We start from the raw sequence: 16,566 nt of genomic DNA, 5'->3' as shown, positions 1-16,566 counted from the left end.
AATCACCTCTGCCAATAATCTGAATTATCCTCCTGAACAGAGAATTACAAATATTAATATTACATTTTGTACATTGAGCAGGCAGGTCTTATGGAGGCATCCATGTTTTTGGAATGTCATCAGGTGCATTGTTTAGAATTTAGAATTGTTCTTGTCCTTGAAGGCCACTGTAGCTTCTGTTATTATTCAAAAGGGTTGGGGTTACCCAGGGAGCGTTGCATTCTAGAACTTTCTAGAACTTTCTTGGTGATGTCATATTACACACTGCACCTTTAAGCTCGTCCTGCTTTTTAAAATGTATATTAAAGTGCATTAATACATAGTCAGAAATCATAATACAAATTGTTTGACTTCAAAATGTATTGATTCTAAAATGGAATCAGATATTAGGTATTTCGGAATCTTCTGTATCCCCTGTAATCAAACTAAGACAGACACACCCTTCTACAGCTCCGGGAAAAAAAAAATAGACCAGTCTGGATTTTTCTTAAATTTTCATCTCTACATTACTTAATGGAAATGCTCTAAATGACAATATTCCTATTGTGAATTTGGTTTAAATGTTGTCAGTAGTTTGTAGAATAAAACCAAAATGTTCATTCTACTCAAACAGATGCCTATAAATAGTAAAACGAGAGACACTGAACATTTGGAGCGGTCTCTTAATTTTGTTCAGAGCTGTATTAAGACGAAATAAACATGCAGAGGAAAGCAGAAAACTCAAGCCTTAGCTCTAATTATTCAGACACTGCTGCAAACACAAGCTTGTTTTTCTGCGAACGCAATAACTCCTAATCAATGGATCCTATTGGGACAGTCAGCACGATTAGGGGATTGAGGAATGCGTCACTATGAATCCCTCAGAGACTCAAAGCTGTCCCACTGCTCTCTGCGCAAATCAACGCTTCATTTCTCTGCATTTTGCTGCCACTTTTGGTCTTATATTTTCCTTGAAGCCCCTGTTAATCCAAATCTATTCAATCTTTCTAACTATGTAATGTGGGGAGTTACTAGTTCATGATAGTAAAGCATCTATCTATCTTCCTATCTATCTATCTTCCTATCTATCTATCTATCTATCTATCTATCTATCTATCTATCTATCTATCTATCTATCTATCTATCTATCTATCTATCTATCTATCTATCTATCTATCTATCTATCTATCTATCTATCTATCTATCTATCTATCTATCTATCTATCTATCTATCTATCTATCTATCTATCTATCTATCTATCTATCTATCTATCTATCCATCCATCCATCCATCCATCCATCCATCCATCCATCCATCCATCCATCCATCCATCCATCCATCCATCCATCCATCCATCCATCCATCCATCCATCCATCCATCCATCCATCCATCCATCCATCCATCCATCCATCCATCCATCCATCCATCCATCCATCCATCCATCCATCCATCCATCCATCCATCCATCCATCTATCTATCTATCTATCTATCTATCTATCTATCTATCTATCTATCTATCTATCTATCTATCTATCTATCTATCTATCTATCTATCTATCTATCTATCTATCAAAGTATAATAGCAAGTTGGACAAGGAATTGTAAAACGATTGTGGTCCAGGCGCATATCAAAAGATATTAGAAAAGTGGAAAAACATTTACTTAATTTTTTAAAACATGTTATGATATTGCAGCATTATATTCACCCTACAATTTTAGCTTTACAATGGAAGAATTAAAATGTATTTTACCTGATTGTTGGTGATTCAAATAGACAGTAGTCTCGTGTGTTTGTCTGACAGATGGTGTTTTACATATGAAAACATTTGATTTTACATGAGCTGCTCTAGTCAAAGCAACTTCCCTTCCAGGCTTTTCTTTCTGAAAAACAAGTTTTAAATTTTGCAGGAATTATCAGAAGTGGTCGCAAGAAATGTATTGTGCTTAGTTTAGTTTAGTTTAGTTGATTTTGGTAATTTTCCACTTCATAGACAATAGACTTGGCCGAGACTCAGATAAACGATAAGTAAGCATTAAGGATGCACTATGCAACTTCTCATAACTGAATAAATAAACTTTCCTCACAGGAAAAATGTGATCCCTGGAACACTGTTTGAAGTTAGAAATCTTCCTGAAAAGTTACTGTTTTCACTGAGTGAGTGAGCGAGCGAGTGAGTGAGTGAGTGAGTGAGTGCCTCTGTTATTGACGCTTTTATTCATATATTCCCATGGCACTAGCACAGTGTTTACAAGTTGAAAGAATCGATATCAAAGTGATAGAAATCTGCACGGTAGAGTTAGAGAGTGTGTGAGTCTGGTAAAGTAAACACACACACACACACACACACACACACACACACACACACACACACACACACACACACACACACACACACACACACACACACACACACACACACACACACGCGCGCGCGCGCGCGCACACACACACACACACACACACACACACACACACACACACACACACACACACACACACACACACATCAAACCCCCTGTTAGAGAGTGTGTGTGTCTGGTAACGTCGGTGTTCAAACACTTCAGTCACACAATCTAAATGTACTTGGAGCTCTTTTTCTGTTTAGAGTTTTACATAACACTTTGCATATTCCCCAACTGGGAGTGAGTCAGTGTGTGTGTGTGTGTGTGTGTGTGTGTGTGTATGTGTGTGTGTGTGTGTGTGTGTGTGTGTGTGTGGAATTGTAAATGCACGATCTGCGGATTTATTTACAGACTGAGGCACGCACAGATATTTAACTACTATTCGCAGCTCTAAGAAGTTGAAAGGTTTTAAAAAAAAAAAGGTATTCTCTCTTTGTAGCCCCATTGTCTGTCTGTCTGTCTCTCTGTCTGTCTGTCTGTCTGTCTGTCTGTCTGTCTGTCTGTCTCTCTGTCTCTCTGTCTGTCTGTCTGCCTTATGACCATAGCAAAGATGCATCGTTTGTGTTTCAATAACGTTATACTGAAGAGTTATTGATACCACGAGTTTGAATCTGTCAATATCTTTTTCCAACTTTACCGCAATCTGGAACTGTCCAGTTTATTCTAGTAATTTCGACTTCATTCACAAAATTGTATTCCATCATAATTCTACACATTTTAACTTTCTTTTGAAGAGCACAATGAAAAAATAACGTACTCCTCTACAAAAAAAAACTTAAGTATATGCACACGGTGGGCAACCTTAATTGGATTAATCAACTTCTTTGGTCCATATCCTATAAGCATCCTTTTAAATGTTAAAGGGACACTGTGTAACATTTTAAGTAATTTATAAGCTAAAATCAATATCCTCATTCATAAATATGTCCTCATTGGTGTAAAATCACCTCTGCCAATAATCTGAATTATCCTCCTGAACAGAGAATTACAAATATTAATATTACATTTTGTACATTGAGCAGGCAGGTCTTATGGAGGCATCCATGTTTTTGGAATGTCATCAGGTGCATTGTTTAGAATTTAGAATTGTTCTTGTCCTTGAAGGCCACTGTAGCTTCTGTTATTATTCAAAAGGGTTGGGGTTACCCAGGGAGCGTTGCATTCTAGAACTTTCTAGAACTTTCTTGGTGATGTCATATTACACACTGCACCTTTAAGCTCGTCCTGCTTTTTAAAATGTATATTAAAGTGCATTAATACATAGTCAGAAATCATAATACAAATTGTTTGACTTCAAAATGTATTGATTCTAAAATGGAATCAGATATTAGGTATTTCGGAATCTTCTGTATCCCCTGTAATCAAACTAAGACAGACACACCCTTCTACAGCTCCGGGAAAAAAAAAATAGACCAGTCTGGATTTTTCTTAAATTTTCATCTCTACATTACTTAATGGAAATGCTCTAAATGACAATATTCCTATTGTGAATTTGGTTTAAATGTTGTCAGTAGTTTGTAGAATAAAACCAAAATGTTCATTCTACTCAAACAGATGCCTATAAATAGTAAAACGAGAGACACTGAACATTTGGAGCGGTCTCTTAATTTTGTTCAGAGCTGTATTAAGACGAAATAAACATGCAGAGGAAAGCAGAAAACTCAAGCCTTAGCTCTAATTATTCAGACACTGCTGCAAACACAAGCTTGTTTTTCTGCGAACGCAATAACTCCTAATCAATGGATCCTATTGGGACAGTCAGCACGATTAGGGGATTGAGGAATGCGTCACTATGAATCCCTCAGAGACTCAAAGCTGTCCCACTGCTCTCTGCGCAAATCAACGCTTCATTTCTCTGCATTTTGCTGCCACTTTTGGTCTTATATTTTCCTTGAAGCCCCTGTTAATCCAAATCTATTCAATCTTTCTAACTATGTAATGTGGGGAGTTACTAGTTCATGATAGTAAAGCATCTATCTATCTTCCTATCTATCTATCTTCCTATCTATCTATCTATCTATCTATCTATCTATCTATCTATCTATCTATCTATCTATCTATCTATCTATCTATCTATCTATCTATCTATCTATCTATCTATCTATCTATCTATCTATCTATCTATCTATCTATCTGTGTGATGTGTGGAGTTAGTTTCATGATAGTAAAGCATCTGAAAAGAGTTATAGACATATTCATCAATCCAAATGAAAGATATTGTCATTTAAGCCTGATTCTGGATTTTGAAACATAAATGTAGCAAATTATTATTTAATTTGTCTTTAACCATTTTTTTTCACTGTAGTTGTTTACAGCAGCAGGGCCCACAGTTCGGTTTACAAACATATTCTAGTCTTACGTTTGGTTCCAGGTTCCTCACAATATTTTAGTTTTGATTTATGATGATAGAATTATTCAATATTAAGAATGACATGTATAGAAACCACTTTTGTAAACTAACCGCAGGCTCTGTGAATGTAAAAACAAATCCCCCTCCTCTGAAACTACACACTGCACCTTTAACGTTTGATAAAACACCTCTGTATGGGACATTACTAAGCCTAAATCTCACTAAATAACGGTTGTTTTTCTCCTGGAGTTGATACAGTTTAATAGCTTATATAAGCAGCACACATCGACCCAGCAGCTCTATTCATCAGGCCTGATTTAACAGAACCCCATCCAGCCTCTCCACACCATTGATTTACGATGCCATTTGCAACTCGCTGTGCCCCGGTTTCTCAGAATGACACACACGAATGCATGTTGTCTGCAGTAGCACACACGGTAGCTTTTTGTTTTTAACATATGAAATGTATAACTACAGCTGTGTGTATTGACTCATGGTACCTATTAATTGCATTATTCACTGTATCTCTATCACTGCATTTATTGTATTTAGTATATTTGATTGTATTTTAAAGCCTGACCCAGGGACAAAGACTGCAAATTAGCTGAAGCTAGACGTCTTATATGCATCACATTTTCCCATTTTTTGTGGCAATGTTGTATGTATTGTCCCTGTCAAATAAACATTAAAATAAATAAAATATAGAAAGGCCTGGGTAACTAAGGTATTGGTAACTAAAATGATTATTTAATTAAATAACGATTATGTTAAAATTGCAGCTATAAGTGTATGTTCTCTGAAAAAAAATCCATAAATAAAGCATTAAAACAAAATGTCAGCTAATACTTCCACCGTCTTGTTAAGCTCAAATTTACTAACATTGTTTATAATTTTACCTCTGGAAAATGATCATAATGAAACAATTGTATGTGTATTGTATATAACAACATACTGTACTTTTTATGCATTTTCTTCAGCGAAAACAGTCCATGATTTGTTCCCCATAAAATTTAGAAAAAAGTCTCATTTTTCCTCTGATGATCCTGAATTATATGCAACAGCAAACAAGACCACCAGTGCAAAGAATGCCGTTTTTATATAGTTTTTCTTTGTCATGGGTACGCTCACCCAGGAACAACAGCTGGCGTAGTAAAAACACTACCGCTTTTGTCCAAAGGGGGTGGAAGAATTGACAAAAACTGAAAGTCCCTCGGAGCACCGTTAATATAAAGGCAATACATCATGTCAACCATTTATTTTGAGATGTAAAACATTGAATGGGGTGAAGATCACCCTAAACATAATACATAGAAAGTTAACAATTTCACGTTATAAAATAATCCTAAATACTGGTGAAGTGGTTAATCTTGAGCTTCTATCTGAGTTCTGAGACCAGGAAAGCATGTCGTAAGTCGCCCTGAATAACTAACTAAGTAACCACCTCTAGACATTCCTTGGGCAGAAAGGGGCCCCGGTTTGGATGAATCTACACTCTCAGCGACCTTGTAAAGTTACTTTTCAGCAACTCATGATAGAGATGTGAGTGTGGATGACGCAGCAGATATGATTATAATGTAACATTTCAAAGGATAAGTGAGGAGGAGGCGTATGACTGCGTGATGTCCTTTAGTGTGGGTGGGTGTCTCCTGTCGACTAGCCCAGTTTTGTGTGTGTGTGTGTGTGTGTGTGTGTGTGTGTGTGAGAGAGAGAGCATGAGTGTGTGTGTGAGGGTGTGTGTGTGTGTGTGTGCAGGTGTGGGTGTGTGTGTGTGTGTGAGAGCATGCATGTGTGTGTGAGAGAGAGAGAGAGAAAGAGAGAATGTGTGTGTGGGTGTATGATTGAGTGTGTGTGTGTGTGTATGAGTGATGGAGGGAGTGTGTGTAAGAGAGTCTATGTGTGTGTGTGTGTGTGTGTGTGTGTGTGTGTGTGTGTGTGTGTGTGTGTGTGTGTGTGTGTGTGTGTGTGTGTGTGTGTGTGAGAGAGCATGTGAGTGTGTGTGTGTGTGTGTGTGTGTGTGTGTGTGTGTGTGTGTGTGTGTGTGTGTATGTTATAATTAGTACAGCTGATGTGTCCGTGTCTGTCTGCTGGAATCTGTTTTGTTATATGGGACAGGCACCAGTAGTGACATAACAGTGACAGTGGCGGGTACAATGTAGTTTCTAGGTCCCGATCTTTCATTATTTTAATTGAACTTTAAAAAGCGTATTGAGGCAAAACAATTTTTATTTATTTTCCCTTTAAGATTATTTTCTTTGTTGGCATTTTTATGCTTTATTAGTTTGGAGAGACAGAGATGAAATGGGTCAGAGAGGGGAATGACATGCAGAGAACGACCCGGGCTGGATTCTAACCCGGGTCTGCTGTGAAGAGGACTGAGACTCTATGGATGGGGGAGGGGGGGGGGGGGTCAAACCACTACACCACAAGCGCCCCCAAAACTTTTTTTAACATCCACATGATGAGTGACACTGTATCACTATAGCAACACACACATGTTATTGTGTTGTGAAACGAGATGCTGCTGTTAACAAGCCCTCACCCTCTGTCACACTCTGACCTCTGACTCAGCATGACTCAGTGCACTAGTGACTCAAAGAGGACAGTGGATGTATAATGCATTATTGAACATGTTGGTTTAGTGTCTAGGGGCCCCTGTGTTTGTTGTGATGTTATTTGGGAAATCTGGGGCTGGTCTTCTGGGATTCCAAAGGAGTTAGAACTAAATACAGTGAAGCAGTGTTTTGTTATTATGCAACACAGACCAGTAACAACATATGAAGAAATCCTTCTGTAATAACCTTCAGAATAGTGTAATATTCTGTGCTTTTGTTGTTAAGTTTGAGTTAAAGAGTTCAGAGAAAGATATGTTATTTTCTCTCTTGGCTACATCAATATGTATTTTATAAATCAAAAAACACTATGTACATGTCTTCAGAAATGCATTTTTCGGCACATTTGTAAATATAAAATGTATCATAAATCAGACAATATGGAAAAATCCTTCTGTAATAACCTTCAGAATAGTGCTAAGAATGATTATGGAAAGTTTAGTTGATGTAAGTGCTTTAGAAATTGAGATTTATGGTTCAGAGTATTAGGGGGAAAAACTAATTTGGAGATGATGTCCGTTAAAGATGGTTGTATAGGAGAAATGTACAGACGCAAACAGACACAGGTCAAAATTCTGGATGTGATTTTGTATTTCAGAGCACAATGAATCTTCCTCCGGACAAGGTGAAGATCCTCAGTCAGTACGACAGCGAGAAGAAGTGGGAGCTCATCTGTGACCAGGTGGGTCTGAAAATCTATCTAATGTTTTCTTTCAACTCTGTCAGTTTGCTATCAACAGTAGTATGTATATACAGCTCTGGAAAAAAGAGCCCACTCCAAATGTTCAGTGTCTCTCGTTTTATTATTTATAGGCATATGTTTGAGTAGAATAAACATGTTGGTTTTATTCTATAAACTACTGACAACATTTCTACCAAATTCCAATAAATTTTTTTGTCATTTAGAGCATTTTCAATAAGTTATGTAGAGATGAAGATTTAAGACAAATCCAGACTGGTCTCTTAATTTTTTCCTGAGCTGTATATTTAACAGTTGAAAGAAGTACATTTTTTCAATATATATTTTGGGGATTTAAAAAAAAAAAATGTAATCGGCCGATTTGTTCGTTATCGTAATTATTCTCTGAAAATATTCGTCATCTGCACTCAAAAATCCATATCGGTCGGGCTCTAGTGCTAACATAAGCTTATTACTGGTAGCCTACGTGCTGCATAAACACACAGCATAAACAGTGCATGACAAAATGTTCACAAACACACATATAAACACACACACACACACACACACAAACTGGAAGCTCGTTAATAATGTACATTGCCATAGTAACCACTGGGACAAACCGTGCGTTGTGATGTGAGAGTGAAATAGGACACCTGTCACTGTCATACAGAGCTTCACTTGCTATTATCAGATATAAAAATATCAGCACATATCAACCACATTTAAGGTTTTTCTCCTTGACAAATTTCAATAAACTGACAGTTTATTTGTGTCATTTCACAGTAAAATCTTTATTTCTACTTAAAAATCATTTGTATAAGAGACACTTTGTAATCAGACTGTCTGTGAGATATTCCCCTCACTGCAGTACTGCAATCAGATGTAATTAGGTGTGTGTGTGTGTGTGTGTGTGTGCGTGCGTGCGTGGGTGGGTGTTAAGATTTTATACAACCCTAAGAAATCTTCTTCAAAGCGTTCTGAAGATATTGCACTCACAATAATCATAGTCCCCTGTTGGCAATATAGGAAAGTATATGTGTGTGTGTATGGTCTGATTAAAATTACTTTCGGGGACACAAGCTAGACTTAAAATCTGCGGATCGGGCTCGACTTGTGCAAATGGGGACAAAAGCTGTTTCGTAAAGGTTAAGTGTTCATTTTTGGGTACAGCGGTTGAGGTTTAGACATAGGTAAATACTGGTTATTCTTAAGAGAACTTAAAGTCGGGGTGCTCCGGTGGCGTAGCGGATAGAGTGTGTACCATATTGGCTCCGGCCTTCGTTGCAGTGGTCGCGGGCTCAAATCTGACCCGTGGACCTTTACTGCATGTCATCCCCCCTCTCTCTCTCTCTCTCTCTCTCTCTCTCTCTCTCTCTCTCTCTCTCTCTCTCTCTCTCTCTCTCTGTCTCCCCATTTCAAATCTGTACCATCTAATAAAGTAAAAAAGTAAAAAATGCCAAAAAAATAATACAACAAAAAAGAGAACATTCAGTAAATGTGTGTTTCTGCATTTTTAGGAGCGATTTCAAGTGAAGAATCCACCGTCTGCCTATCTGGAGAAGCTGAAGAGTCATCTGGATCACGGAGGGGTCAGGGGAAAGGTAAAACCGAAAATGCAAAGTCTGATTTGTGCTGCTTTGCTAATCAAATACAACTGACCTCTCTTGACCTACTTTGACATTCCACATCTCAGGTACGAAGCTGAGTTTCTGTTTGATATTAAAAAAAAAATGTCATTACGTATTGTATTATATTGTATGAAGTTGAAACATTTTGACTGCACACTGAGTAGCTTAGATTTTGACATTTAAACAAATATTGTTTGTGTTAATTCTTGCGCCCCCTTTGGACAAAAGCAGTAGTGTTTTTACCACGTCAGATGTTGTTCCTGGGTGAGCGTACCCATGACAATGGCATTAAGAAAAACAATATACAAATAGCATTCCTTGCACCTGATGGTCTTGTTTGCTGTTGCATGTAATTTATGATCATCAGACGAAAAAGTAGACTTTTCCAGAAATATCTGAAAGTTTCTCATAGCATCTTTAATTTTCTTTTTCTAATGTAATTAATGATTGTTGTTTACAAAATGACGAGACACACAGGTCCACACTTTGCTGATGAAAAATTAAAGTCCACTGAGGGTTATAAGAATGCACAGCCAGGACCAAAACACAAAGAATAAATATATAAATCACCAAACACATAATATTTCATGTGTTTAATACGCAGCCTGTTACAGCCTTTGGCTCAGTGCTCATGTAAGATACAACTTCTTGTCTCACTCCAGTGTTCGAATCAATAAAGTAATTTTAAAGGATACTTTGCAGACATAAAAACTGTCCGGTAAAAAACTGATGCTGTAAAGAATTTTAAATTGGATGTCACAGAGAAGTTTTATACCCAGAATTTGTTGTGCTATTTAACGGCCACAGAGGACAGATGAGTTTTTCTAATTCTAACACAGGATTTACTGTTGTTACATTGGGAGGACACTTTCAGTTTTTTTTAAATGCGATTGCTTGTTAAGTCCTTGCTGTACAGAATATCCCTGGTGGTATCTTTTAACATTTTCTTTGACTAATTAAACATTGACTGATCTTATAACTTCAAAGTTTTTTTTCCCCACACAATATAAACTTGAAACAAGTGTCACAAATCTTCTACACTGTAATTCATACATGTTCCAGCATTATATGATCATTTGTAAAACTGTAAGATATTTAGATGGTTCTAAACTCTACCCGTGCTATGAAAGATGTTTTATAAATGATTAATTGGGGTGGATGTCCTAGAGAAAAGGTGACCGACCAGTAACCATGAGGTCTCTGGTTCGATCCCCGGCACCGGACAGTAGGGTTTTAGTAGTAAAAACTAGTGGTGGCTGCTTTTACATCTACGGTGCCCCACCATCTCTACCATTGTGTCCTTGAGCAAGACACTTAACCCCAAACTGCTCCAGGGGCGCTGTACTATGGCTGACCCTGTGCTCTGACCCCATCCCCCTTAACTTGAGAGGGGAGATGCGAATAACGGATTTGAGATGATATGTGGTCATACAAAGCATAAATTGTTCTCTAAAGGCGTTAATTAGTTCTTGTGGTATTTTTCTTCATCTGTTTTCTGTCAGTTTAAGAGACGAGTCCAGGAATCCACTCAGGTTCTGAGGGAGCTGGAGATTTCCCTGAGGACCAATTATATCGGGTGAGTCTCAATTTGATTCCAACTTTCAGGGAAAAGGTTTAGCCGAGTTCAAACAACTATTGAAGCAAGGACAGTTTAGCCAATAAATATACTGCCAAAAGCTTAAAAAAACTACTTCAATTCTATATTATCTCACGATAGAACAGTGCAGAGTATGTATGAGACATAGAAACACTCATTTATAACTAGAACATTTAGTGCTATGAAGAAAATGTTAAGGCGAGACACTGCATGTGATAGAGTAACTAGAAATACTGACTGGATTTGCTTCAAACTTTGCACAAATGTAGATGCTGACTCAAAGTTGAACTGAATAGATTTTGTAGTTAAAATGTCACTGTGTCCCACAATACCATTTTTGTGTTAAAATCTACTTTGTCCTTGCAGTTGGGCGCAGGAGTTCCTAAACGAGGAGAACCAAGGCTTAGATGTTCTTGTGGATTATCTGTCCTACGCCCATAGTGCCGTCACGTAGGTATCAGCTCGAAAAAACACTGTTATTTATTTATCTATTATATTAAAGGTGCTACTAGGAACTTTTAAATATGTTTTTACATTTTAAATGTTTTTAATATCTGAAACAGTCTAATGTTTCCTCTGATGATTATACAGTAAATGACATGTAACAACAAACGAGACCATCAGTGCAAAGAATGCTATTTTTAGATAGTTTTTCTTAATGCCTTTGTCATGGGTATACGCTCACCCAGGAACAACAGCTGGCGTAGTAAAAACACTACCGCTTTTGTCCAAAGGGGATTCAAGAAATAACACAAACTGAAAGTTCCATGGAGCACCTTTATTATATTAAATTTGTGTAGAAGAAGTTTTATATCCTTCACAATTCACGTCACTGTGTCTGTAACAAACTCAAAGCCTACCACCAACAGCTAGATTTCTATAAACTGTGACTCTCAAAACATTATTTTTCAAACTTCTTCAACAGTAAGAATGATTTTAAATTGCCCAATCATGCCTTTACTTGAGTTAAAAAAGCAAAAAAATAAAAAATATTAATCAAACTTTTTTTCTGATTCTGGTTCATCTCACAGGTATGATTCAATTCTGCTTCAATTTGAGTTAAAATTGTCTGATTTATATACAGGTATGATGGGGACTCGTTGGACAATGGCTCTCTGCCCGCAGACAGAGGCAAAGCTGTGGAGAAATCAGCGGAGGATCTAAGCAGAAGTGCCAGCAGCTCACCCACTCACAGCGCCTCCCGGGCCAAGGCCTTCACTGTCAGGTAGTAGCATCGTGAGCTAACTTTAAGCAATAATGGGGGCGCCCTTAGCTCAGTTGGTAGGGCGTCCCCCCCATGGGCCTCGGCCAGCAGCGGACCCAGGTTCGATTCCAGCCCGCGGTCGTTCTCTGCATGTCACTCCCCTCTCTGCCCCATTTCAACTCTGTCTCTACACTGTCAATAAAGCATAAAAATGCCAAAAAAAAAACTTTAAGCAATAATAGCTCACAGCACGTTAGCAATGATTTAACTTTGATGCCATGATCTAGCAATGTTAACTTTGGCCGCATTTTTAGATTTAGTCTTTAGATGGAAATGCATGTTATATTCATATTATTCATTGTAATCCTAAGGGACCATAGATTTGACAAAGGCTCAGTGTGATTTTTTTTAAGCACACACTGAAGGTTAATAACATTTTAGTAATTTTTATCGTCATAATAGACTAAACTAGTCACTACTTTTTAGTCAAAATCTTTTCTCTATTCAAACGTATTAAATCATGGACTCTATCAGCAACATTAAAATGTTCTTTTAATAGATCATTTCTCATATAATATTGATTGTGTAGTTAATGATGGACCAAACATCGTTATAACCTCTGGGCTTTTCTCCCCTAACTCTCTCTGAAACAGGAAAGCTTTGAGGATCTCTCGCGTCGTGTGCCAGACGGACGACGTCCATCTCTGCATCATGTGTCTACGTGCCATCATGAACTACCAGGTGATAGAGTATTTACTGATCTTTCGAGGTTAAATAAAGGAAAATGAATGAATGAATGAATTTAAAATAGAGTGTTTCGATAGCCAAGGTAACGAGATACATGTTTGTTTACAATGTTGACTTCCTTGATAAAAATATATGTAACCCTTAAAGTAAAACATTTCTAATTCTAAATTTAAAAGTTAAATATATAACTGCCAATAGGGTTAGGGTTAGGGTTAAGCCAAAAAATAGAAACACACATTTTAAAAATGTTATTAACATGATTAAGCTATAAAAGCCAGTCCATTCATGTGTGAACCTTTTCTGATACACAAGACTTAGTATAAGTTAATGTACATTTATATATATATATATATTAATTTTTGTTGTGTGTTGTCAGTCTGGTTTTAACCTGGTCATGAAGCATCCGTGCTGTGTCAACGAGATCACACTCAGCCTCAACAACAGGAACCCACGGTAAGAGGCACAATTCTTTATATGTGTATAGATGTAATTTACTGTAAAAAAATGAATAAAAACCTAATAAAACATGATTTTTGCCCCTCAGGACTAAGGCTCTGGTTCTGGAGCTGTTGGCGGCGGTTTGTTTAGTGAGAGGAGGCCATGACATCATCCTGTCTGCCTTCGACAACTTCAAAGAGGTTTGTAGACTTTTATTATTTTGAATTTTTCTATATGAAAACAGCATTATCTGCACTGATGGTCTCGTTTGCTGTTACACGTCATTTTCGATCATCAGAGGAAAAAATAGACTGTTTCAGAAATATTTAAAAGTTCCTCGTAGCACCTTTAAATGTTATACTTCCAAAATGACCTAAATATAGGCTACAACTAGCATCACTAGGACGGCTCTCTCAACCCACATACTGACGTTATTTTAAACTGGACTCATTCTTAACATAGACATGGTGTTAGTGTGACAGCCTCTACATACCAGTATAGAGCCTTTAATGTTTGAAAAGCAGGTTAAGGGGATATCCCTAACCTGCCCCCCTCCCCTGTCAGCTGCTGGGCACAGTTGACAAGTAGAAATATGCGAAACAAAAACACACAACAGTGGACTATCGGCCTATATTGACCAAGTGTGGACCTGGTATTTCTGGTCATTTTAAAAATACAAAAACACAACAATAGAACATTTACTTATAAGGCCTTTTTTATCATAGTATTACTTTAAATGTGCTTTAGACTGTTGCCATGGAGACAGTTTGATACGGCCACGCCCCCACACAGTCCTGGCAAACGGTCTAGACATAAAAAAGGCAGTTGAACAAAGTTTTATAATATTTATGAAAAATATTTTTTTGGAGTTTTTTGTCTAGGCTTATTGAGACACCCAGTCATTGATTTTTACAATTTTAGACCAGGTTTACAGAGGCACACACAAAAATTCACACACACACACACGCACGCACACACACACACACACACACACACACACACACACACACACACACACACACACACACACACACACACACACACACACACACACACACACACACACACACACACACACACACACACACACACACACAGGCTTATATATGCCAAACACTTGTTGAGGTGCCTCTGACCTATCCCTGGTCTTTGCCTGAGAAAGCAGCAACTGTTGCTAACATACCGTCGCCCCCCGTAGCTACGACGACACAGAATGGATTTTGAACTTGAACTCAGAACAATCTATTTTTAGTAAATGTCAAGTCTGCCCGGCAACTAGCGACACAGCAGGAGGCCATTGTCTGCAGCTGCTATTCGCCAATACTGCAATTACCTTTGAAAATGCCTGGAAGACTATTCAGCTCTGGAAAAAATTAAGAGACCACTCCAAATGTTCAGTGTCTCTTGTTTTACTATTTATAGGCATATGTTTGAGTAGAATGAACATTTTGGTTTTATAATATAAACTTTTATACCAAATTCCAATACATTTTTTGAGCATTTTCAATAAGTAATGTAGAGATTAAGATTTAAGGAAAATCCAGACTGGTCTCTTAATTTTTTTCGGGGCTGTATATTATACTGTTATATTATAATTAAGACAATTGAGGATCTGCTTTCAGAAGCACTTGAAAGAACATTTTAATTAGAATGAATGGGTGCTGAAGTAAGTGGTCAATTACTAAAGACAATTTTACAGTCTCTGTTATTTATTTCATAAGAGACACTGTAGGTGAATAGCGTAAAAATATGGACCTACAGATATCATCATGAAACATTTGCCAGTTGATAATGTACATTTAAAAAAATATATATATTTGTATTACACTTTTTGTATTAATTTGTATTATGATTATGATGATGATGATAATAATGATTATTATTATTATTATTATTATTATTATTATTATTATTATTATTATTATTATTATTATTATTATTATTATTATTATTATTATTAAATATATAACATCAAACATCTCCAAATTAACCATTGGTTGAAAAAAACTACTGTTTTGGGGGATTTTTTGAGGGGTAACAGACAGTTATTTATTTTTAAAATACTGAACCACAGTAAATATAATGGGATTTTAAACAGTAAGAAATTCATAATATCACCAGATTAATTATGTAATAGAGAAAAGCAAGCGATGAATTAAAAACCTGTCAATGTGTTAAGTACAACATCCCCGGGCAACACCACCTGGTTTCTGTAGAGGCATCAGTTACCACAGCAGTGAAATGAGTATCACACTGTTCTGGTGCCGTGTGTGTAGGTGTGTGTGTGTGTAGGTGTGTGTGTGTGTGTGTGTGTGTGTGTGTGTGTGTGTGTGTGTGTGTGTGTGTGTGTGTGTGTGTGTGTGTGTGTGTGTGTGTGTGTGTGTGGGCGAAAGATGGGAACTAGCGATAGATCGTTGGTGGCCGTTAAACTAGAGCCAGGCGGGCGGGCAGTGGGCCAGTATTGGTCCTATGTGTGTGTGTGTGTCTCTGTGTGTGTGTGTGTCTGTGTGTGTGTGTGTCTGTGTGTGTGTGTGTGTGTGTGTGTGTGTGTGTGTGTATGTGTGTGTGTGTGTGAGCCAGTATATTGGGTTTATGTGTCCCTCAGTAGCAGAATGTGGGCTTTGTTTTGGGTAGGTGCGGGCTGTCAGGTTGGTGCGACGCTGCATTATTTAGTGGACATGAGTGGGCGAGAAAGGGCAGAGCCTGCAAATACAGAGAGACTATACTGCCATTGTACAAGGGATTCTGTAAGATTTTAAATATAAAAAAGTCATAATAATAATCATTCCACTTAAATGCGACTAGACTAGACTTCTTCTCTATGTACTTTTTTGGGTCCCTACTCCCTACTCCCTACTCTCTGCCCCCTAAATTCGCACCAGAATCAAGCAGGCACTCAGGTAGTGAAGTGAAATCAGGGGATGTG

The 16,566-nt window shown here is 37.5% G+C and overlaps 1 protein-coding gene across 1 annotated transcript in view; it reads left to right on the top strand.

Moving 5' to 3' along the window:
* The window catches only part of fmnl1b (formin-like 1b), a gene marked incomplete at its 5' end in the record, with an annotated part of 43,521 nt that overhangs the window by 6,544 nt on the left and 20,411 nt on the right, over positions 1–16,566 (top strand). The window contains 8 exons of the mRNA XM_080049592.1: positions 7,943–8,026; positions 9,544–9,627; positions 11,157–11,230; positions 11,618–11,701; positions 12,336–12,476; positions 13,109–13,196; positions 13,579–13,655; positions 13,747–13,840. Of these exons, the coding sequence (XP_079905718.1) occupies positions 7,943–8,026; positions 9,544–9,627; positions 11,157–11,230; positions 11,618–11,701; positions 12,336–12,476; positions 13,109–13,196; positions 13,579–13,655; positions 13,747–13,840 (726 nt within the window). The remainder of the gene's footprint in view (positions 1–7,942; positions 8,027–9,543; positions 9,628–11,156; positions 11,231–11,617; positions 11,702–12,335; positions 12,477–13,108; positions 13,197–13,578; positions 13,656–13,746; positions 13,841–16,566) is intronic.

This window comes from Ammodytes marinus (assembly GCF_949987685.1).
Source record: "Ammodytes marinus genome assembly, chromosome: 20".
In the NCBI taxonomy this organism is placed as follows: domain Eukaryota; kingdom Metazoa; phylum Chordata; class Actinopteri; order Uranoscopiformes; family Ammodytidae; genus Ammodytes; species Ammodytes marinus.
This window is presented reverse-complemented; position numbering and strand designations above follow the sequence as displayed.